General features: G+C 45.1%; 1 protein-coding gene across 2 annotated transcripts in view; it reads right to left on the bottom strand.

The window, feature by feature from the left end:
• Positions 1-22,317, bottom strand: part of TBCEL (tubulin folding cofactor E like) — a 244,719-nt gene that overhangs the window by 52,540 nt on the left and 169,862 nt on the right. For both annotated transcript variants that reach the window (XM_069224880.1, XM_069224879.1), the window contains exons 2-4: positions 15,541-15,682; positions 10,672-10,811; positions 9,171-9,352 (exon numbers count right to left, since the gene is read on the bottom strand). In XM_069224880.1, coding sequence (XP_069080981.1) covers positions 9,171-9,352; positions 10,672-10,811; positions 15,541-15,673 — 455 coding nt within the window. In that variant the 5' untranslated portion in view covers positions 15,674-15,682. The remainder of the gene's footprint in view (positions 1-9,170; positions 9,353-10,671; positions 10,812-15,540; positions 15,683-22,317) is intronic.

The following is a 22,317-nucleotide window of genomic DNA, read 5'->3' as shown; positions in this document are numbered from 1 at the left end:
GAAAGGTTGTCTGCTAGTTGGTTTTGTATTCCTGGAATAAATTGTGCTATTAGGCGAATGTTGTTGTGAATCGCCCACTGCCAAATTTTTTGTGTTAGGAGGCACAATTGTGTTGAGTGTGTTCCTCCTTGTTTGTTTAGATAATACATTGTTGTCATGTTGTCTGTTTTGACAAGAATGTATTTGTGTGTTATTATGGGTTGGAAGGCTTTTAACGCTAGAAATACTGCCAACAGTTCTAGGTAATTGATATGAAATTTTGTTTCGTGTATATCCCATTGTCCTTGAATGCTGTGGTGATTGAGGTGTGCTTCCCACCCTGTCATGGAAGCATCTGTTGTTATAACGTATTGAGGCACTGGGTCCTGAAATGTCCGGCCTTTGTTAAAATTTTTGCTGTTCCACCATAGAAGCGAGAGGTATGTTTGGCGGTCTACCAACACCAGATTTTGAAGTTGACCCTGTGCCTGTGACCATTGTGATGCTAGACACTGTTGTAAGGGTCGCATGTGTAGTCTTGCGTTTGGGACAATGGCTATGCATGATGACATCATGCCTAGAAGTTTTAGCGCAAATTTTGCTTGTATGTTTTGGTTTGGAAACATAGCACTTATTAGCTTGTGGAATGCCTGCACTCTTTGTGGACTTGGAGTGGCAATTCCTTTTGATGTGTTGATGGTTGCTCCTAGATATTGTTGTGTTTGACACGGTTCTAGGTGTGATTTTGTGTAGTTGATGGAAAACCCCAGTTTGTGAAGGGTTTGTATGACAAAGGTGGTGTCGTTTGCGCATTTTTTTACTGTGTTGGTTTTGATTAGCCAGTCGTCTAGGTAAGGGAACACATGTATCTGTTGTCTCCTGATGTGTGCTGCTACTACTGCTAGACATTTTGTGAACACTCTTGGTGCAGTTGTTATTCCGAATGGCAACACCTTGAATTGGTAATGTATTCCTTTGAATACAAACCGTAGGTACTTTCTGTGAGAAGGGTGTATTGGTATATGAAAGTACGCATCCTTTAGGTCTAATGTGGTCATGTAATCTTGCTGTTTGAGCAGTGGAATGATGTCTTGTAGTGTGACCATGTGAAAATGGTCCGATATGATGTAGGTATTTAGTGTCCTGAGATCTAATATTGGTCTCAATGTTTCGTCTCTTTTTGGAATTAGAAAGTACAGGGAGTAAACTCCTGTGTTTTTTTGTTGTACTGGTACTAATTCTATTGCATCCTTTTGCAGTAGTGCTTGAACTTCTAGTCCTAAAAGTTCTAAATGATGTTGTGACATTTTGCGTGTTTTGGGGGGGATGTTCGGTGGGAAGTTGTGGAATTCTATGCAATAGCCATGTTGGATTATTGCTAATACCCAATTGTCTGTTGTAATCTGTTGCCAAGATTGGTAGAATTGGCTTAGTCTTCCCCCCACTGGTGTTGAGTGAAGGGGTTGCGTGACTTGAAAGTCACTGTTTAGGTGGAGGTGTTTTTGGAGTCTGGAATCTTCCCCTACTCCTTGGGAATTGACCCCCCCGATATCCCCTGAAACCTCCCCTTTGGAAGGAACCCTGATATGGTGTGGTTCTTGATTGTTGGCTGGTGGTGTCTGTGGGTTGGCCACGAAACCCCCCTCTAAATGGAGTTTTTCTGAAAGAGCCTCTGCTCTGCGGGGAGTAGAGTGCGCCCATGGCTTTGGCCGTGTCTGTGTCCTTTTTCAGTTTTTCAATGGCTGTATCCACTTCCGAGCCAAACAGTTGTTTCTCGTTGAAGGGCATATTAAGGACAGCCTGCTGGATTTCAGGTTTGAAGCCTGAAGTGCGTAGCCAAGCGTGTCTCCTTATGGTGACAGCAGTGTTGACTGTTCTTGCTGCAGTATCGGCTGCGTCTAGTGAAGAGCGGATTTGATTGTTTGAGATCGTTTGTCCCTCTTCCACTATTTGCTGTGCCCTTTTTTGGTATTCCTGGGGAAGATGGTCTACGAGAAGTTGCATCTCGTCCCAGTGTGCGCGGTCATATCTGGCCAGCAGCGCTTGAGAATTTGCGATGCGCCACTGGTTGGCTGCCTGTGACGCCACTCTTTTCCCTGCCGCGTCAAATTTTCGGCTTTCTTTGTCCGGAGGTGGGGCGTCGCCAGATGTATGTGAATTTGCTCTTTTGCGAGCTGCCCCTACTACCACAGAGTCGGGTGTTAACTGCGAAGTAATAAACACTGGGTCTGTGGGTGGTGGTTTGTATTTCTTATCCACCCTTGGGGTGATGGCTCTTGATTTTACGGGCTCCTCAAAAATTTGTTTTGCGTGCCGTAACATCCCTGGTAGCATTGGGAGACATTGATATTGGCTATGTGTAGCCGAGAGGGTGTTAAATAAGAAGTCATCCTCTATAGGATCGGAATGCAGTTGGACATTGTGGAAGTCTGCAGCCCTAGCCACCAGTTGCGAGTATGAGGTACTGTCCTCTGGCGGTGACGGCTTTGTGGGGTATGACTCGGGATCATTGTCCGGCACTGGGGTGTCATACAGGTCCCAAGCGTCTTGATCCTGATCGTCATGACTTATGGTAGTTTGCGCTGGTGAGTGCATTTGTGGCGGTGTTTGTGCCGGCGATGCCTGTGGAGGAGAGGGCGGAGGCGTGACTTTTTTAACCACTTTGGCTTGTGGTTGTGTGTCATCCTTTGGAAGTCCGATCCTTCTTTTCCTCATGATTGGGGGAAGGGTTGATATCTTCCCTGTATCTTGCTGGATGCACAGTCTCTTTTGTGTGTAGTCCGATTCTACACTTTGGAGCTCTTGTCCAAATTTGTGCATTTGGCCACTTAGTCCTTGTTCCTCTGAGTAGGATGAAGGTGTGGTATTTTTCGGCGCCGAGAGAGAATCTTTTTTCGGTTTCGGCACCGACAGAATTTTTGTTCCTTTCGGCATGGATTCTCGGTGCCGATGTTTTTCGGTGCCGGTATCTTGTTTTTGTCTCTCGGAGCCGCTTTCTCGGCTCCGAGGTTGCTCCATGGCGGTCCCTCGACCGGAGTCGGGTGTCTTCGCTATGGGCGTGCCCTTTTTCGGCCCCTTCGACGGGTCGCCTGATTTATGGGTCGAGCCATGGCCTGTTGGCAGTGGCGTCCCCTGGGCTTTCGGTTTGTCGATGGATTTACTTTTCGACGTCTTACTCACAGTTTGTTGCTGTTGTTCGACGTCGGAGTCTCCGGATTCTGATTCCGGAACCGAGAATGTTTCCTCTTCGTCGTCGAAACGTTGTTTTGTCGACGTGGACGCCATTTGGTGACGCCTGGCTCTTCGGTCCCGGAGTGTTTTTCTGGACCGGAAGGCTCGACAGGCTTCACAGGTATCCTCCTTGTGCTCGGGGGACAAGCACAAGTTACAGACCAAGTGCTGATCTGTATAAGGATACTTACTGTGACATTTTGGGCAGAAACGAAACGGGGTCCGTTCCATCGGCTTCGATGTCGCACGCTGTCGGGCCGACCAGGCCCCGATGGGGGATCGAAACTGCCCCAAAGTCTTCCGATGATCGGTGTCGATGTACCTAACTATCCCGATACCGAACGGAACAATACCAACGCTTTCTTCCGAGATTCTGACTAACTTTCCGAACCGAAACACGGAGCGAAAAGGAATACGTCCGAACCCGACAGCGGAAAAAAACAATCTAAGATGGAGTCGACGCCCATGCGCAATGGAGCCAAAGAGGGAGGAGTCCTTCGGTCCCGTGACCAAAAAGACTTCTTCGAAGAAAAACAACTTGTAATACTCCGAGCCCAACACCAGGCAGCGGACTGTGCCAAACATGTGAATCTGCAGCAACATATGCCATCGAACATATATATATATATATATATATATATATATATATATATATATATATATATATATATATATATATATATATATATAGTGTGAATTTGTATAGTGTGTATATATATGGAAAATGTCACTTACCTAGTGTACATCTGTTTGTGGCATGTAGTGCTGCAGATTCACATGCTTTGCATAAATTCACCATCTTGTGCTAGGCTCGGAGTGTTACAAGTTGTTTTTCTTCTAAGAAGCTTTTTCCAGTCACAAGATCGAGTGAATTCTCCTCTTGATGATAGTGCGCATGGGCATTGAGTCCTTTGTTAGACTGTTTTCCAGCAGGAGGTGAAGTAAGGAGTGAAGAATTGTATATGAACATATACATAGTAAGTAAAGAAGATGTCTATTCGATGTATATAATATTTACATAATAAAGTACCACAACTGCTATAGGCTTTCGGGGAGGAGGAAGAGCGCATGTGAATCTGCAGCACTACATGCCACGAACAGATGTACTCTAGGTAAGCACATTTTCCTTTTGATGGCATGTGTAGCTGCAGATACACATACTTTGCATAGACTGAAAAGCAGTCCCCTCCTAAAATAAGCGGTGGCTAGCCTGTAGGAGTTGGAGTAGTTTGAAATAGAGTTTTAAGCACTGCTTGACCAACATTTGCTTGTTGGCGAGACAACACGTCCACACAATAGTGTTTTGTAAATGTGTGTGGTGTAGACCATGTGGTTGCTTTGCATATGTCTGCCATTGGTATATTTCCTAAAAATGCCATTGAAGCTCCTTTCTTTCTAGTAGAATGTGTTTTAGGAGTTACTAATAGTTGCTTTTCAGCTTTGAGATAGCAAGTTTGAATACACTTTACTATCCATCTGGCTAATCCTTGTTTTTTTAAATGGGATTACCATTATGAGGCTGTTGAAAAGCCACAAAAAGTTGTTTAGATTTTCTGAAATGTTTTGTTATGTCTACATGGTACATAGGAGCTCTCTTGACATCAAGAGTGTGTAGAGATCTTTCGGCAACTGAATCTGGCTGTGGAAAGAAGACTGGCAATTCCACTGACTGATTGATGAGAAATGGTGAAACCACTTTGGGTAGAAATGTTGGATTTGTTCGGAGTACTATTGGAAGAAAGGTTCTTCTACAGTGAATGCCTGAATTTCACTAACTCTTCTTAAGGAAGTAATTGCTACCAAGAAAGCAGCTTTCCATTATAGAAATTGAAGTGCGCAAGGATGCATGGGTTCAAATGGTGGACCCATAAGCCTTGTAAGCACAATGTTAAGATTCCAGGCTGGAGCTGGTGGAGCTCTATGTGGAATAATCCTTTTGAGCCCTTCCATAAAAGCTTTTATGACAGGAATTCTAAACAAAGAAGTGGGCTGTCTGTTTTGGAGGAAGGCTGATATTGTTGTTAAATGAATTTTTTAATATATGAATATGAAAGATTTGCTTTTTGTAAGTAAAACAAATAACATGCAATATCCTGTACTGATGCTTTGGGTGGAATATTGTTTTGGGTTGACAATAACAAACAATAACATACAAAACGTTTCCATTTAGCTGCATAGCACTGTCTAGTTGTAAGTTTACGTGCCTCCTCTAGAATGTCCATACATTGTGATGGAAGATATAGATAACCAAACTCTATGACCTCAGGAGCCAAATCGCCAGGCTGAGAATACTGGGATTGGGATGCCTGATCTGACCTTTGTTTTGAGTCAATAGATCTGGTCTGTTTGGGAGTTTGTGATGTGGTACTACAGACAGATCCAACAGTGTTGTGTACCAGTGTTGACGTGCCCAGGTGGGAGCTATGAGTATCATAGTAAGGGAGGTGTGACAAATTTTGTTGAACAGAAATGGAATTAGTAGGAGAGGGGGGAAAAGTGTAAGCAAATATCCCTGACCAATTGATCCATAGAGCACTGCCCCCTGGACTGAGGGTGTAGGGTATCAATTGTGTATTATGTGTGATGTTGACAAGTATGAATGGTACTGGTCTTTATTAGCCAGTCATCTAGATAGGGAAAGACTGCATACACTGTCTTCTGAGGTATGCTGCAACCACTGCTAGGCATTTGGTAAATACTCTTGGTGCTGTTGTTACTCCAAAGGGTAGCACTTTGAACTGGTAGTGCTTGCCTGCTATTAGAAACCTTAAGTGCTTGCGGTGTGCTGGATGTATAGGAATATGGAAGTAAGCATCTTTTAGATCTAATTCTGTCAGGTAGTCTTGTTTTTGTAACAAGGGAAATACATCCCGTAGAGTGACCATGTGGAAATGCTCTGAGAGAATGTACTGATTGAGAGGTCTGAGATCGAGGATTGGTTTGAGAGTGGCATCCTTTTTTGGTATGAGGAAGTATAGAGAATATACTCCTGTCCCTTGTTGACTGATGGGTACTACCTCTACTACACCTTTGAGAAGAAGAGATTCTACCTCTTGTTTTAGGAGAACAATGTGTTCTGGAGAAAGCCTGTGTGAACAAGGGGGGATATTTGGTGGAGTGGAAATGAGTTCTACGCAATAACCATTGTGGATAATTGACAGTACCCATTGATCTGATTTAATCTGTTGCCAATGATGGTGGAAATGTTGCAGTCTTCCTCCCACAGGAGATGTGTGTTGTGTGGGGATGGAGAGAAAGTCACTGCCTTGATGAGATGGATGCACCTCTTGTGGCAGTGGATTTGCCCCTACCTCTGAAATTGTGCGCTCTACAGGAGCCCCTGAAAGATCCCCGGGAATAATACTGTTGTCCCTGTTTTTTGTTGAAACGTAGAGGCCTCTGACGTTTGGGATTTAAAGAGTGTTGTGCAAAGGGCACCCAAGGCCTTTGCTGTATCGGAGTCCTTTTTCAATTTTTCAATGGTGGTATCCACCTCAGGTCCAAGTAGTTGTTGTTTACTGAATGGCATATTAAGGACCGCTTGCTGTATCTCAGGTTTGAATCCTGAGAACCGCAACCAAGCATGCCTTCTGATCATAACACTGGTATTTATTCCCCTAGCTGGGGTGTCAGCAGCGTCTAGGGCAGATCTAATTTGATTGTTGGCAATTGCTTGTCCCTCTACCACTACCTGCTGTGCCCTTTTAGGTCTTCGGTAGGGAGATATTGAAGGAAATCCTGCATTTCGTCCCAATGGGCCATGTCATACCTGGCTAAAAGAGCTTGGGAGTTGGCAAATCTCCATTGATTTGCAGCTTGAGTCGCCACTCTTGCCTGCTGCATCAAATTTGCAGCTTTCTTTATCAGGGAGAGGAGCATCCCCTGTAGACTAAGTATTTGCCCTTTTACTAGCTACACTGATCACGATGGAATCAGGTGGCAATTGTTGTGTTATAAAAATTGGATCCGATGGTGCAGCTTTATATTTTATCCACCCTAGGTGTTAGTACCCTAGCTTTTGCCGGCTCTTTAAAAATGTTAGCATCATGTTTTAGCATGCCTGGTAGCATCAGCAAACATTGATACTGTTTAGGTGTAGAGGACAGGGTGCTGAATAGGAAATCATCCTCTGTGGGCTTGGAGTGCAGCTGCACATTGTGGTATGTGGCTGCTCTAGCAATTACCTGATTCTAGGCCGTGGTGTCTTCAGTTGGAGATGGGCTTGTGGGATATAGATCAGGGTCATTAGCTGGAATTGGGTCAGAATTGTACATATCCCATGGGTATATATTATAAGGATTGTCACCCACCTAAGCCCCATGTGAGGAGACAGGAGATTGTGCAGAAAACTGTGTTGGAGAAGGTTGTGGCGTGTCAGGTGATGGAGAAGTAGGAAGGCGAATGCGGTGGAGAAGGCTGATGCACTGTCTTTGGTTTCTCCTTGTGCTTAAATATTTTCGCCGGTGAAAACCCAGATTCCAAACCTTCTTGGAATGGCAGTTTCCTCTTGGTTATAGGAGGAGGAGACGTAATAATGTTCCTTGTATCCTTTTGGATTTGTACTTTCCTCTGTTTATGGTCCATGACCTCAAGAATGGGCCTATTGTCTGTTGACTCCTCTGAAGATGGAACATGTTTACTTCCCACCGATGCATGCTCCGAAAACTTGGTGATGGACTGCTTTAAACGGGTCTAAAATGTGGTCTCTGAAGCAGATGAAAGTTTTTTGGGCTCCGAAGAGGAGCTTGGATGTTTCGGCTCCGAGGTGGTATGTAGACGCTTCGGTTCCGAAGTGGAAGCTTCCATCTCATGACTCGATCCCGAAACAGGTGTGCCAGTCTCTTCGGTCGAATGCATTTTGGCCTTCAATGCCGAACCCAAGGGCCGGTCGTGAGATGCAATTTTCGTGTCAGACCATTTCCGGCAAGCAATGGTGAACCCAAAGCCTTCTGTGCTGATTTTTTTTTTTTAAATGTTGGTGATGGGAAGGGGCTGGCGTACTCATGTACTGCGTCCAGGAATAACTTGGCGATCCCCATCTGAGTAACGGTCGGAATTGGAGTCTGCGATGGAAACCGCCACCTGTGCCTGTTCCTCACCTAAAATGTCGGGCATTTGTTCTGTCAACTTCGATGCCATCTCTAGTCTTCGCGCTCTTTGATCCCGCAAAGTCTTTTTTAGATCGTAAGGATCGGCAAGCCTCGCAGGTTTCCTCCTTATGATACGGAGAGAGGCAGAGGTTGCAAACCGAGTTTTGGTCGGTGTAGGGGAACTTAGCATGGCACAGAGGGCAGAATCGAAATGGGGTCCGATCCATGAGCCTATGACGCAGTAGGCCTGAGAAGGCCCGAGAAGGGCACGGGCGCCCAAAAGGGTATTTAAATCGATCCTGACACTACAATCGGATAGAGTGTAGTTAGAAACATATTTGAAAACGATACCGATGTTGAAGGAAAAGGTAGAGAAGTTCAGATAGTACTGAACTGAAATCTACTGGACCGAGAGGGAACACGTCCGAACCAGACGGGGGAAGAAAATCTAACAAATGTCTTGATGCCCATGCGCACTATCACTGAGAGGAGGAGTCACTCGATCTTGTGACTCGAAAAAGCTTCTTCAAAGAAAAACAACTTGTAATACTCTGAGCCAACACTAGATGGCAAACTTATGCAAAACATGTGTATTTGCAGATAGACATGCCAACAAACATAGATATACACACACACACACCACCCATTCATTTCAATCTTTTCTTTCTCCTAGTTCCTTTCTTCTGTCACCCCCTCCCCAAACCCTTCTTACAGCCAAAAGAGAATTCCCAACTATCCACATAACCTTTTCCAGTACTGCAAACCCTCATTAGGACTCCCAGAACACCTTCTAGTCCAGCACAACTTTCACATCCGCCCCATCTATACATTGATTTAGCTTTGCATATTACCCTTTTCACACATGCTCACCGTGGTAACTCTTTAAGAAGGGTGTGTACAGTTTCCCAGGTGGCTTTGCTGTTGTTGAGGACCAGCTTGCGGACTCCAGAGAAAGACTCTGCACAGCTTCTTTCTAATGTCGACTGGTGCAGAGGGTTGGAGCTAAGATTTAGGAACTGCAGCTGAGGTACATTGGACACAATTTTACGAACCTTGACAAGAAAAAGAGAAAACGAGTTAGTGTTGCAAGCAAGCACCAAAGACACTGAGTACTACAGTAAGTCTTTGTGTCAAGACTGAATTGGCATTATATATGTGTGCTGTCTGAGTGCCTGAAAGAGCAAAGGGAAGGGAGGCTCCTGTCAAGACAAATTGTCCCCATGGGTCTCCACTTGCCTTTGCATGTGTAACCTCCCAGTCACTCTGTATTTTACACTACCTACACAGTAATATGAAATGGCTGTTGAAACAGCTAGATATGATTTATAGGACGTGAAAAACGAATTTTAAGTTCTTTAGCACTTCACCATAAATTCTTGATCTGAAACACTAGATGGTATTCTGTGATTAGCAAGTTGGCAATGAAGTAGACATTTAAATAGTCAATTTAAAAAGTCAAGCAAACAGCTGCATCGTGAGCAAAAGAACGATGGATTAAACCCAGATCTGTGACTGGGGGTGAGTGTTTCCATTGATCAGCACTCAGTCCATCATCCTTTTGTGTTGCTAAAGTTTCCCTAAGTGGGAAGGGTATGCCCAGACATAGGTCCTGTGCTCACTGTGCCACTAGATTCAAGCTAGCCTGGCTGATGAAGGGTGATACCCTGAAACCGGTCTCAGGATGCTTGTTTCCGGTCCAGTGAGGACCCGGCCTGGAAGTTCGGGCTGGACTGTTCCCCTTGGGAGCATGGTCAAGACTGATTTCCCTATGGCTGAGTCCAACTATGGTGGCATGGTGAGCAAAAGAACGATGGATTAAACCCAGATCTGTGACTGGGGGTGAGTGGCTGAAAAGTTTCAGCACTCCGTCCATCATCCTTTTGTATTGGCAAAGTAAAAGACTATAATACTATAGGAATGAGAAAATTTACTTAAATGAATAATGGTGTTTCCCTTATGCATCTCATAATCTAGCTCGTAATTAAAATATCTACCACTGTGTGCTAGGTGCTTCTCCTGGCTGTAAGAGACAAGCTTTCACGAAATCATCAGAAAAATAGTACTGAGTCATCCAAGCAAAAGTGATTAAAATGCACATGCAGTTGCATGAGTGAACCACCCCACAGTAATGTTGTAGTAGCATGTGAGGAGTTCCCACCACCCACCAAACCATCATATATTAGTGTCTAGAAACACAGCACACACGTGTACCCCAATGGAGTGATTCTGTTCCGAAGAGCGCAACACATTGGATTACTATAAACTATTTTTAATTATTATTATTTCTTTTTTTTTTTAAAGAGTTCTACGAGGGAGGCAACTATGGGTAAAGACCATGCCCTTTTGGCAGGAACTTTCCATGCCAGTTTACCTCTTGCCAGTCTTCAAGCTTATTATCGGAGAGATCGAGTTCGGACACATGGGTGCAGAAGGCTGCAATTTCATTCTCTTCTCCTGCGCAGGTTATTCCGCAGCTGTTCAACACGAGGATGCTGGGCAGATTTAGACGATCTGAAACGAATGTGCAATATCATCAATGAGCTCGCAGTCCCTTCCCTCAGCACCTACAGAAACCACCCACCCAATCCATTCGAAAATAATCGGGATAGAGGTGAAAAAAAAAAAAAATTCGAAACAGAAGAAGTTGACAGATCGCTGTTCAGACAGCCATAAAGGGCCAGAGCGGTGTGGTGAATCTGAGCGGTGTGGTGAATCTGGGCGCTGCAACGGAAGGCAACTATGATCCAAAAACAACGTGTTCAGTAAATACTCCCGCTAACATAACTCCAGTCAGTATCACAGAACATCTGGGTATGAGGAGTCCGGACTTCTTTCCAGTAGAGTATGCTGTTCACAACGTTTAAAGCTGGGTACACTAGAACCTCTGGTGGGTAAAGATTATTGGTTATGCCAACAATGATTTGCACTGCAGCTGCGTACATTTGGAGTCATTTGGCACTAGGAATGGGTTGCATGCATACACAAGATGGTGCACTGTATAACCTTCAATGTAGGACTTTGCTACACAACTACTTTTACTGGATTGCACATACAGATCAGTAAATAAAGATTATCTTTTTATAATAATAATGTACTCTATATATACATAACGCAACAGGTAATTGCGTAATAAAGTTGAATACTGCAATTGAGTGTTTTTGCTGCAATCATAAACCAAGTGCCTTAAGGCAGAATACCTAATGATTATTCTCAGAACCCTACGACGGTAATAGGACAATATTATCTATTAATTTTTTTATATTTCATGATTATTTTGGGTGTTTGACTCGAAAAAAGCTGCTTTCTTCAAAGTGCAACTAACAACAAGCGCTCACTGGAATTTAGGCTTTGCTCACCTTGCAAGAAAAAGTGAACAATGGTGAAGGCCAGTAGATGTATGCAATTCTATAGCTGCAGCATTTGCTACAAAATGTGCCAATAAATTGCCATTTTCACCCAAAAACGTTTCTAACTAAATCTAATGAAAATAATACTGCCAGAGAATGTGCAGCATAAATTAGATAACCTTGTTGCATAATTCTAGTAGCTCTCACAACGACAAAGCTCTGAAGAATGCTGTGGAGGCTGTCATGAGATGATGAAGGCCGTTTATCACATGTCCCCGTGAAATAATGTCTATAGTTCACGGTTCCCAGCAGAGTCGCCTTTGCTCAGATAGCAGTTGGGCAGAACATACATTTAATGCTCTGGCTGCTAGTAGTCACTGAAGCAAGATGCAACCAGGGTCCCGTTTCTATTCACAAGCCGGTTTCTACCTCAAGCAGTGACTGCTTCTGAACACAAATATTTCTGAGCCTCCCAGCCCACCTTAATTACCCACATCTTACCTCCTTTACAAAAGTGAAAAGGTGGTGGTGATGTAAGGGGCTGTGAACATATGGAGTGGCTGGGAGTGAGAGGGAGATGGGAGGGCAATGGTGGGAGTTAATAGGTACTAAATAGGGTGCTACTGCGTATTAAAAGAAAGAAGAAAAAAAAAAAAAGCTGTTTAGGTAAAATCCAGTTAGATGGAAACTGCAGCATGCGCAACCTTCCTGCAGACAAATCAATGAGCCCCACTAAAAGGTTGGTGGCTTAGGCAGAGCTCGCTGATGTCAAAAGCCGTCCCTGGTTCCCTGTGGAGTATGGGTTTTAGTTTGCGGCATGCTGTGCCATAATGCACACAAATATGTAGTACACTCAGTGCTTTAAATGGGCCGGTACTGTCCGGTACGGAGTACCAGCACTTTTTTTATTTTGAGAGGGAGAGTACCTGCACTTCTCAAGGAAAACGTGATACTTTTAATTGAAGAGTACCGGCAGTTCTCAGAAATAAGCAGGTACTCTGGTTCAGAGTACCAACACTTCTATTTATCCATTTCAAGCACTGAATACGCTCACCCCATGTGGCATAGTTCATTTATGCATATTCTTCATAATCACAAGGATACTTTCTAAAACATCCAGTGCAAAAAGACTAAAAACTAAATCCTGTGCTACATCTCCAATAGAGAGGGTATTCATTCCCTCCAGGGAGCATCATCGCTCGAAGGACATCTGGCCTAACATGGCTTGCCACAGACTGGGAGCTGGGCTAGCTGTGGGCGGCTCCACCCTGACATCAAGTATCCAACTGCTGTATTTCCCCTCTGAAAATGGCAAACTTTTTTGCTGCTAACAATTAGTAGCAAGTGCTTTGTAGGAAGAGGAAATACAAACAACATGTTAGCTTTTTTCATAAATTGATATTCTTTCTCTACTATGTGATATTTGCTTTTAATAATTTGAAAGCACTCCGTACTAGATTTTTTTAAAAGTCTCTAATAGCACTAGTACAGGCGTCTTGGGTGAATCAGGTACAAGAGCGAGGAATACCCAAAACTCCAGCCTGTTCGCCGCACGCAGGTTTTGTATTTTAATTATGTGGATCCTTTCTATGTAAGTTATTAGAGAGATTCACAAGACATCTGTCCATTTCATATGCTCCAAATGGTAAGTTGCTATTCTGGCACTGTTTCAATGTCCGACGAAGAGATTCCTTTGTAAAGGAGTAAGCGCCAGATCACAAAGGATGCGCTGAAGGCCATGGCTAAAGCTATCGAAGGTCCTTGTGTTTGCTCTGGGTCAAAGTGCATTGATGAGAAATCAGTGCTGGTCCCCAAAACTGAATACCGGTGGACCCCCACGTACAACCATTAGCCCAAATTAAGCACTGGTGTAATGTAAATTACTTGCCAAAACGACAAAGGTATTCCTAATTTACAGAAGATGGAAAGGTGCTGCTACAGGGAATGATTAGATAAGGACTGGTTTTTTTTTTCTGAACGGGAGTACAGTACGGGGTTCTTCCAAAGATCCAGGGGTAAAGATAAGAGCTGAAAAATAACAGCCACAACCCGGGCTCTCAAAAGGCATGGCACGTTTAACAATATAGAGTTCATGAAGCAAAACGCTCTGGCAGGAAATGGTCCAATCAGACAGGATATTACACACTCAGGTGACACTCCTTACAGGGAGTTGTGTGCTGAAAAGATACCCTCACACAGTGCTGGCCTGAATGGGGAACCACTGCAGACTGGAGGATGGGAGATGCTATGCTGAGCCTTGTAACAGAGGTCACAATCTTGATTTCGGGTTTGTACTGTAATGAAAGACTTATTACTTCAAACATGTCATTAGTATAATGTTAGTTTCCACAGCCGGATGGGTGCAATAGAAAACAACAGCAGAAAGGTCGAAGTGAAGTTGGCAGGCCCGTACCCATCTGGAGTCCCATTCATATGTGTAATAAAATAAATAGGGCAAGGGGTCAGAAGGTGTTGGCAAACGTGGCTCTCCTGCCAGCCACAAGCAACTCGTACTGATGATGATGAATGAATATTCTTCAACACTGTGGACTGTAGGGTTCTCCCACCCACCTTCTCACGGTGAACCAATGCTATGGCGTCTCCTTATTTTTAAAACACTGTGTGTTGGAACTTTTGGTGTTTAAGAAACCACCATCTACATACATTCTTTATTATATACGCAAAAATTCGGGGCTTGAAATTAGCATGGCAAACACGCAAAATCTATCACCTCCCCCCTTACACTTGGAGATAAAACTTCAGTCTTTAGGTGGAACATTCTTTTTCTTTGTCATATCAACGTGAGGACGGCGGGTAGCAACATACCTGCTTCTCACCTTTAGTAAAGATCAGCTATACAAAGAGACAATTCGTCGTGTTTAGCATAGTGAAAGCGTAAATTGCACGTGAAATAATCATTTCCCCTAATTAATTTAGAGAATGTGGAGGAGACACGGATGCGCTACCTTCTACCAATGGTGAACAGTGTAATGTGGGGCCCTGTCTACAAACAGATCATGGAACATTTACCTGTGTGAGAAGAGCACTTTAACTCAGAGAACAGCGAACACGTAAAAACTCCACGTATATACAGCCCGCGCCCCCCCCCCAAAAAAAAAAAAAGTAAAATGAAGCAGCATTTCATAGCACGCTGAAAAGCTACTACGCAGGAAGAATCGCACGGGATTATTACAACTCGTGAACTTTGAGATAGATATGAAAGGGTGCGGCGTTTACTAAGAAAGAGTAAGCCACATTGAAGGCAGAACTGTGGTGTCATTGAACAGCGCAGCATTATCGAGAGTCCTGGGAAACAGGGCCTCAAAAACAAACGGATGCAAAGCATATGCGAAGAAAGGGAGCGGGGCAAGAGGAGATTGAGGAATGCTCTCATATTAATAAAAACAAGGTCTGATATGTTTTACTATTTGGAATAGCTGTCCAATTTGTGCAGAAGCTATATCTGTGATCATTAAATCGGAACCTGTTTGGATTAGTTTGAGTGTAATAACATCCTAAAACATTGTGCTGGAGGGTGAAACGGCTAATAAAAAAATATGGGAAATAGGATGTAAGTCTGGGCGTCAAATGTTGAAGAGTTTCATCGCCGAACTCTAAATGTCCGGAACTACAAATAGTCTTCCATGAAACACAGAAAGGTGTCTCCAGTTTAACTGGTGCCATTCCGAGAGAGAGGATTCGTTAAGGGTTAGGGGGAGACAACGACCCCACGCTCACGTCCTCATTGCCATGTTTGGTTTAGCTGCCTCAAGCACTGGCTTGCATGCGAGGTATCCTTTCTTTAATCAACCTCCGGAAATTCCGCCCATACATGATTATAGCATCAACATAAGAGGCTCCGTCCAAAGCTTTTATACTGTCGTTACACCTACCTTTCATGGGGGAGCCCTGTGGCCCTGCCGTGACCACCACTCCGACGCCAGGGCCCCTGCGGTACGGGAAGTTCTCCGGGCTGTACTTCTCACACAGGACCTGCATGAAACTCCTTCCGGTAGATGGATCCATCTCCCCGTCCTGCCAAACAACGGGAAAAGTCAGAAGTAGTCACAGAATGTGCTCACCGAGGCGGCCGTCGCTATGCTGTGAAGGGCGGACACCTGCTGCCCTCAGCCTCCCAGCTGCTCTGGCTTTAGACTTCAAACGACATCGAAAACAAAGGCAACTTAATACCTAGGCCCGTGGCCTTATACTACAAACCCACGTCAAGCTGGCAATTGGTTGTGATCGTCAGATGTTACCTGCAGTCTCCGTGAGGACACAAGGCACAATTAACTCTCCGACAGTCCAAGCTCTCATACCTTGGGCAGAAGCCAAAGAATGAGGCGCCCTGGAAGGTACCAAACTGAAACAACTGCATTATCACTGTTGGATAAGCCATTATACAGCATCATAAATTATTATTATTATTGGGTTTTTTTTTGGGGGGGGGGGGATAAGATTAGTACATATGACTAAGGTGCTAACCAAGGGCATATAACATTTGCATGGATTGCTCTGCTATATAATGCACGGCTGTGGAAATGCCAAGGTAACCTGAAGCACACCCCTGAAGTTCAATATTAGCAAAACTGGGATATACAACCCAAAGGGGAGTGAGAGGTATACATGGCCACTTCTTTAATATAGCTGTGAGATTGGCGTTTCTTATAGTTAAGAGTTAGGGATTCCTTTAACTAGGTGCTCTATTTAGGATCTAAATGATACTTGTGGTGACTGATGACAAGCACACTAATCCAGTTACCGAAAGGTGAGGCTCTGTAGAGCACAGATGATAACCAAACAGGACCGATATCATGTACCCGGGGAAATCTTAAGTACTTTCAGACCAGAATTAGGCTTGAATGTTCAACTAGGCTGAGGATACAGGAAAACTGTGAGCGTGGTAGACCGAATACTGCTTTTCTAGTATCTAAACTGTTACAATAACCATAAAATAGTGACATCTGTACAAGGCAAGCAAAAGCCCAACTGTCTGAAGAATATGGGCCTGATTACAACTTTGGAGGAGGGGGTTAATCCGTCCCAAATGTGACGGATATACCGCCCGCCGTCTTACGAGTCCATTATATCGTATGGAACTTGTAATATGGTGGGTGGGGTATCTGTCACATTTGGGAAAAATTAACCTCCTCCGCCACAGTTGTAATCAGGCCCTAAGGGGGTTATTCTAACTTTGGAGGAGTGTTAATCCGTCCCAAAAGTGACGGTAAAGTGACGGATATACCACCAGCCGTATTACGAGTTCCATAGGATATAATGGACTCGTAATACGGCTGGTGGTAAATCCGTCACTTTTCCGTCACTTTTGGGACGGATTAACACCTCCTCCAAAGTTAGAATAACCCCCTATATCTTTTATGTAAACTGAGGGGTATCCTTGCTTTCTACATTCTGAGCTGCTAAGATGCGTGTAAAGTGGAGACAGTCCGCTGTCAAAATTTTGCCTGTCGCATTAGTTAAAAGTGAGAAATAGCCCTACTTTTTAAACCTAAAGCCTGTAATACCTTTGAAATCATGGCAAGACCTGCTGTCTACATCCGGCACCTGTAACAGTTGTGAAAAGTGACGGTTATTTGTGCTATCTAAATCTGGGTGTATTAAATCTGCAACCTAGGGGAAGATTCATTGTCTGAATCTTGAACCGGTTTCTTCTAGGTAAACTGAGGGACAGTTGTGCTACAAAAGCCCAGAGCCTTTAATAATTTTGTAAAATGGGGGTAGGTATGTTGTCTTAATGTTTAGCCTGCAAAATATGTATAGATCAGGTTCAAGACAGGTGCAATCAGGTTCGCAGTATACAGGGCCCAGTGCAAAGCCAGACCCCTTAACAAGGTGCTGTGTGTACCTGGAGATACTACTCTGCGGTGTCAAACAGAAATCCATGAGCCACTGAAAGGAAAGTGCAAATGTCTAAATCATCATTGTGGATGAAGTGTAACAAGAGTGCTGGCTGTGACACTCAAAGCTGGCACAGTTAACCTGTTTAACCTGTACAAAGCTTCAAGGATCTCTTACTTGGTGTTGATAACTGTTGTATGGACTGTGCACATTCACCATCTGTGAAACCCAATACAGGGAAGATTGTGACAGCTGTTCAGCCATGCAAGGCTCATACCATGTGCAGCCTTTAGAATAGGGCAGAAAAAAAAATGGGAAACATGATCATGAATCGTGATGTTTTTTAAGTCTGTCCAAGACCTGCAGGGTAAGTGCTAGTCACAAAATACTAGTTGCTGCAGGGCTGAGCCAAAGACACTCATGCTTTTGGTTTGGTGGGGTGTTTACTGTATACGATTAACTTTACTGATGGAACTGGAATAAAGGGGATGTAAACTTAAAAACAGAAGCATTGCCAAGTCCAACTAGCCTCAACTTTGGGTCTATTGGATTTGCAATGGTTTTTAGTGGTGTTGTGCTGTACAACATCCCTGATGCTGTTTGGCATGGATAAATAAAAATAAAAAAGAAAACCTGTGAGATGGCCACCCGCATCGTTTTTGTAGGTGGTGTACCATGTATGTGTATGCCTAGAAAATGATGCAGTGCTTTAGTTTTTCTTTACAGTTTTTGTTCTAGGCTGGTTTGACAAATAAAAAGAAATAAAAACCTGCAAAAATTAAGACAGTGGGTGTGCACGCAAAAGAACAAGAGGATGTAACAGTGTGGGTCAGAACAAGTATGGAAGACACAGATAGGGGGGGAGCACCAAGGAGGAAGCAGACTTGAGAACCTGATTGAGGGTACAGGTGAGGGAAGCAGCATATAAGGCACAAGTGTGAGGAGGGGTTGGAGAAAACTATTCAGGCAAGAGAGAGCACACTGTGAAGGCGGAAATAAACTGGTAAGAGAACAATGTAGAGCTGGGAAGTAAAGCACATGGCAAAAGGCTCCTCCCAACTCGGGGGAGCTACACAAACGGTGTTTTTTGCCAGACCCACAGCTGCTGGTCAGCGGCGCATAAGGTGGGCGGAGTTTGGCTCCTGGCAACGTCGCGGCACTGGAGGCACTTAAGAATGCTTTTGGGTCACGTCCCCCTGAAGCGCACCAGGGCCCGCCCACAGAAGGGGCCATAATTGTGTCTCTATTTCACACTCACCACCTCACAAATGCACCGCCTGCTGCCTTCACGCCAAACGAGGGATTTTATTTTTGGCTCCCTGCCCCCTTTTGTTTCACTTTCTGCAGGGCCAGGTCCTCAAACAGCATGCTTTACTCCTCACTCTGCAGAAAGCCTTAAACAGTGAACCATCTCCTGCCTGGTGGATGCACAGGCTACAGCGTGGCTTGCCTGCCCCGGGTACCCGAGTACTCAGTGGCTGCTCCAGCAGAGGACCACTGTCACTGTAAGTGAGGGGGACATTTGGGAGGAGGATAGCGCTTTGTTGTCTCTTTGTGGGTGCTGCCTTAGAACCAGATAGTAAAATCACTTGTGGCAATACTTTTTCGGAATCCTTGGTGGCAGTTAAGGGCTACTGCCCTCTCTGAAGGCAGCTGGTAGCCATAGCACGGAGGCAAGTTCCAGTGCATTTGGTGTCACAGGCTCCTCTATTGCAAGGGTTCAAGTCCTCCCGCTGGTGCCCAAAGTGTTGTAAGGTCATCTTTACCTGTTCTTGGTTAACTGTGTTTGTACGGGTGGGCAGTTTGCCTGGAGGAGTGGCATTGTTTTGGCCAATTTTGTCTGGCCAATTCTGAGGTGTGTGTGTGCTGCTAGAAAGTGAATGGGATGAGTTTTAGTCTTGCTGAATTGGGTGGTTTGGTCTGTAGGCAGCAGGGTTTCATTCGTGCGATCAATTCTACTTACTTTATTTCGTGCTTGCTTTGGGCCTCTTGACTTGTTTTACAACAGTGTTGGGTTCAGGGCTGTATCCAAGAGGAAGCTGCACTGGTGGGTCACACCCCGGTGGTAGGTAACTCGGGCCCATTAGCGCCTCAGGGTAATGTCACAGCAGTAATGGGACCTGATGCTGCTAGTGGTACAGTCCAGAAGTATAACAGATGTATGGCTATCTGGGCCACACCTGCATTGGGCTCTGGCAAGCCGGACTAGGTGGGTAATTTAGCAAGTGTGTCGCCTTGGCTCTAAAAGTTGGGGATGCTGCCCACTGCTTTCTAGGAGGGAGGTAGGAGTGAACCTTGCAAGTGTTGGTGATGGCGATGATCCAGAGAGGGCCAGGAGATTGGTAGCGCTCTTGATGGTACAGTTGTTGGTCAGGGTACACAGTGGAGTGCTGCTTCTATGGGGTAGCATCGCTAGGGGCAGTGGGGTGCTACTGAAGAATTCAGCAGCCCTGTTGGGGAGACAGGTGGGGGTCGCACCTGCGGCGAGGGTTGGTGGGACTCTCCAGCCGGCAATGTAAGAACCTTCAGCGCCAGGTACTGCTAGGTACTGTGTTGGCTGGCTGAATGCCCGGGGGCACTGTGTTGACAGCCCTCCCACTCAAGGACCCACAAATTTAGGTTTCGAAACTTCCTTATCGGCCATTGGTTTGGGTAATGTATGGTCTGAGCATGAACAGCTGGGCAGGCTTGTCTCAATGGAGGTAAAGAAAAAAAATCTGAAAGGGGGCATACATAGACATTTTTGAGTTGCTTGTGGACAAGCCCGAAAAAGGAGGAGGCCAGCGCTGCAGGGAGTGTTCTCTCTAGGGACTGTGGGCATTGGCCATACAAAAAGAAAATATAGGTTACACTGGTGAACTGGGTGGAGAGGCTTCTCAATTTACCAGGCTATTCTGGCTGAGCGTTTTACTAATTTGGGCACCCAACATGAGTGCTATCAGAATTGGATTGCATGCGCTCATGGTGAGTATGGCGGTTCAGCCTGGAAGGAATATGATAAGGCATTCGGGAGGATTAAGGCCACCAGGCCCACATTACCATGTGATCAAACAGATGTCATCACATGGCTGCACTATATGAAACCTCACTGCGCAGACGCTACCGCTAGTCACCCTTTTGCAAGGGATAGGGGCCTGCTGGCAGCAAGAGGGGGGAGGGGCGAGGAACGGTGCCTGTTGGGACTTCAACAAACGAGTCTCTAACCCACCTGCTGGCACCTGTAAATTTAGGCATTGTTGCTCATTCAGTTGCTTGGCATCTCACCCAGAATCCAAGTGCTTTAGGAAGTCCAAAGCAAAAGTTGCCAAGAAACAGGAAGGAAATAGGAAGATCACACTGCATCAATTATAAGTCTTGGTTCGGCAGCTGAATTTCGCATTACGGATTATCCCCATAGGCGGTCTCTTTTCCTGGTCCATTGCCCAAGCCATGGCCGGCCTACAGGTGAAGCACCATCCCACCAGGTTGACTAGTGAGGTCGGGCAGGATATGAGGATCCGGGAAACATTCCTGTGTAATTTCAACAGGACAGTGGTGTGGACCAGCCTGTCCAGAAGCAATGAGGAGATGGGTCTCTTCACCAATGCAGCGACCAGGAGGGATTTTGGTGCTAACCTAGGTGCAGCATGGTGCACACAGCTGTTGCCCAATGAGTGGGTGCAGTCTGGGTTGGTTGCTAATATTGGTTTCCTTGAGCTGTTTCTATTTCTGGTGGCCTTGTCCATTTGGCCACAGCAGTTCCACAACCAGTCAGTCATGTTCTGGTCTGATGATATGACAGTAGTAGAATGCATCAATCAACAGGCAGCAAAATGCAAAAAGATTCTAAGGTTTCTGAAGGAAATTGTACTGCAGTGTTTGAAGTTGAATGTGCTGTTTAAATCCAAACATGTCCTTGGCATATTAAATGCAGCTGCTCCATTATATTGTTTCAAAATTCAGATTCCATCACCCAATAGCAGTGGAGTCCCCTATTTCTTTGCCAGAATGTGAATGGTTTGATGCCCAAGCTTACCGGACATCGTAGCAGCCAGTTTATTGCCCAGGACAAGACAGGCCTACGAGGGGGCATTTAACATGTATTGTAAGTTCTTATGGCATGTGGGATCGGCGGATTGGTGTGCTTCTATTTCAGTTCCGGGGTCGCTTAGAGGCAAAGGGCGGTCAGTGGCCATTGCTGGCACCACACCATGGTGATCTCCTTTTTTTTTTTAAATGCTGGGGCACATGGATGGGATCAAATCTTTTTGCTTTCTATAAGGCCCTCAGGGTGAGTGAGTTAGTGGCCAAAAACAAGACAGAGTTTGGAGGGGGTTTGCAGCTGGCAGATATTCAGTAGCTGTAGGGGTCCCTGGCGATTAATATGCCCCACTCCAAGTCAGACTAGGTTGGTACAAGTGACCACATTCTATTGCATAGTGCCCCAGTTGATGCATGTTGCCCCTAGAGTAACCTTGAGTAACTTCTAGCTCATTGGCCCCAGGGTATGGTTCATTCTGACAGGACTCCTTTGACCAAGCTTCAGTTCTGCAGAGCACTTAATAGGGTCCTGCGGGCAGCAGGGTACGACCCTACTGAGCTTCGGTCTCACTGCTTTAATAAAGGCACGGTCAAACCAATGGGGCTCATGGGCTCAGCAGTGTAAAAAAATTGGCTGATGGACCTTGGACTGCCACAAGCGCTACGTTAGACTAAACATATTGTAGCGATTACACCTAATGCTTGTCTTCCCTCCCACCATGTTTTTCTCACCTTTACAGCCAAGTGGTGGGCATGGATATTCGAGCCTGCTGCTGGATTTCTTAGCGGCT

This window comes from Pleurodeles waltl, chromosome 3_1, assembly GCF_031143425.1.
Source record: "Pleurodeles waltl isolate 20211129_DDA chromosome 3_1, aPleWal1.hap1.20221129, whole genome shotgun sequence".
Taxonomy (NCBI): domain Eukaryota; kingdom Metazoa; phylum Chordata; class Amphibia; order Caudata; family Salamandridae; genus Pleurodeles; species Pleurodeles waltl.
The sequence above is the reverse complement of the archived record's forward strand: the minus strand, read 5'-3'. Positions and strand labels throughout refer to the sequence as shown.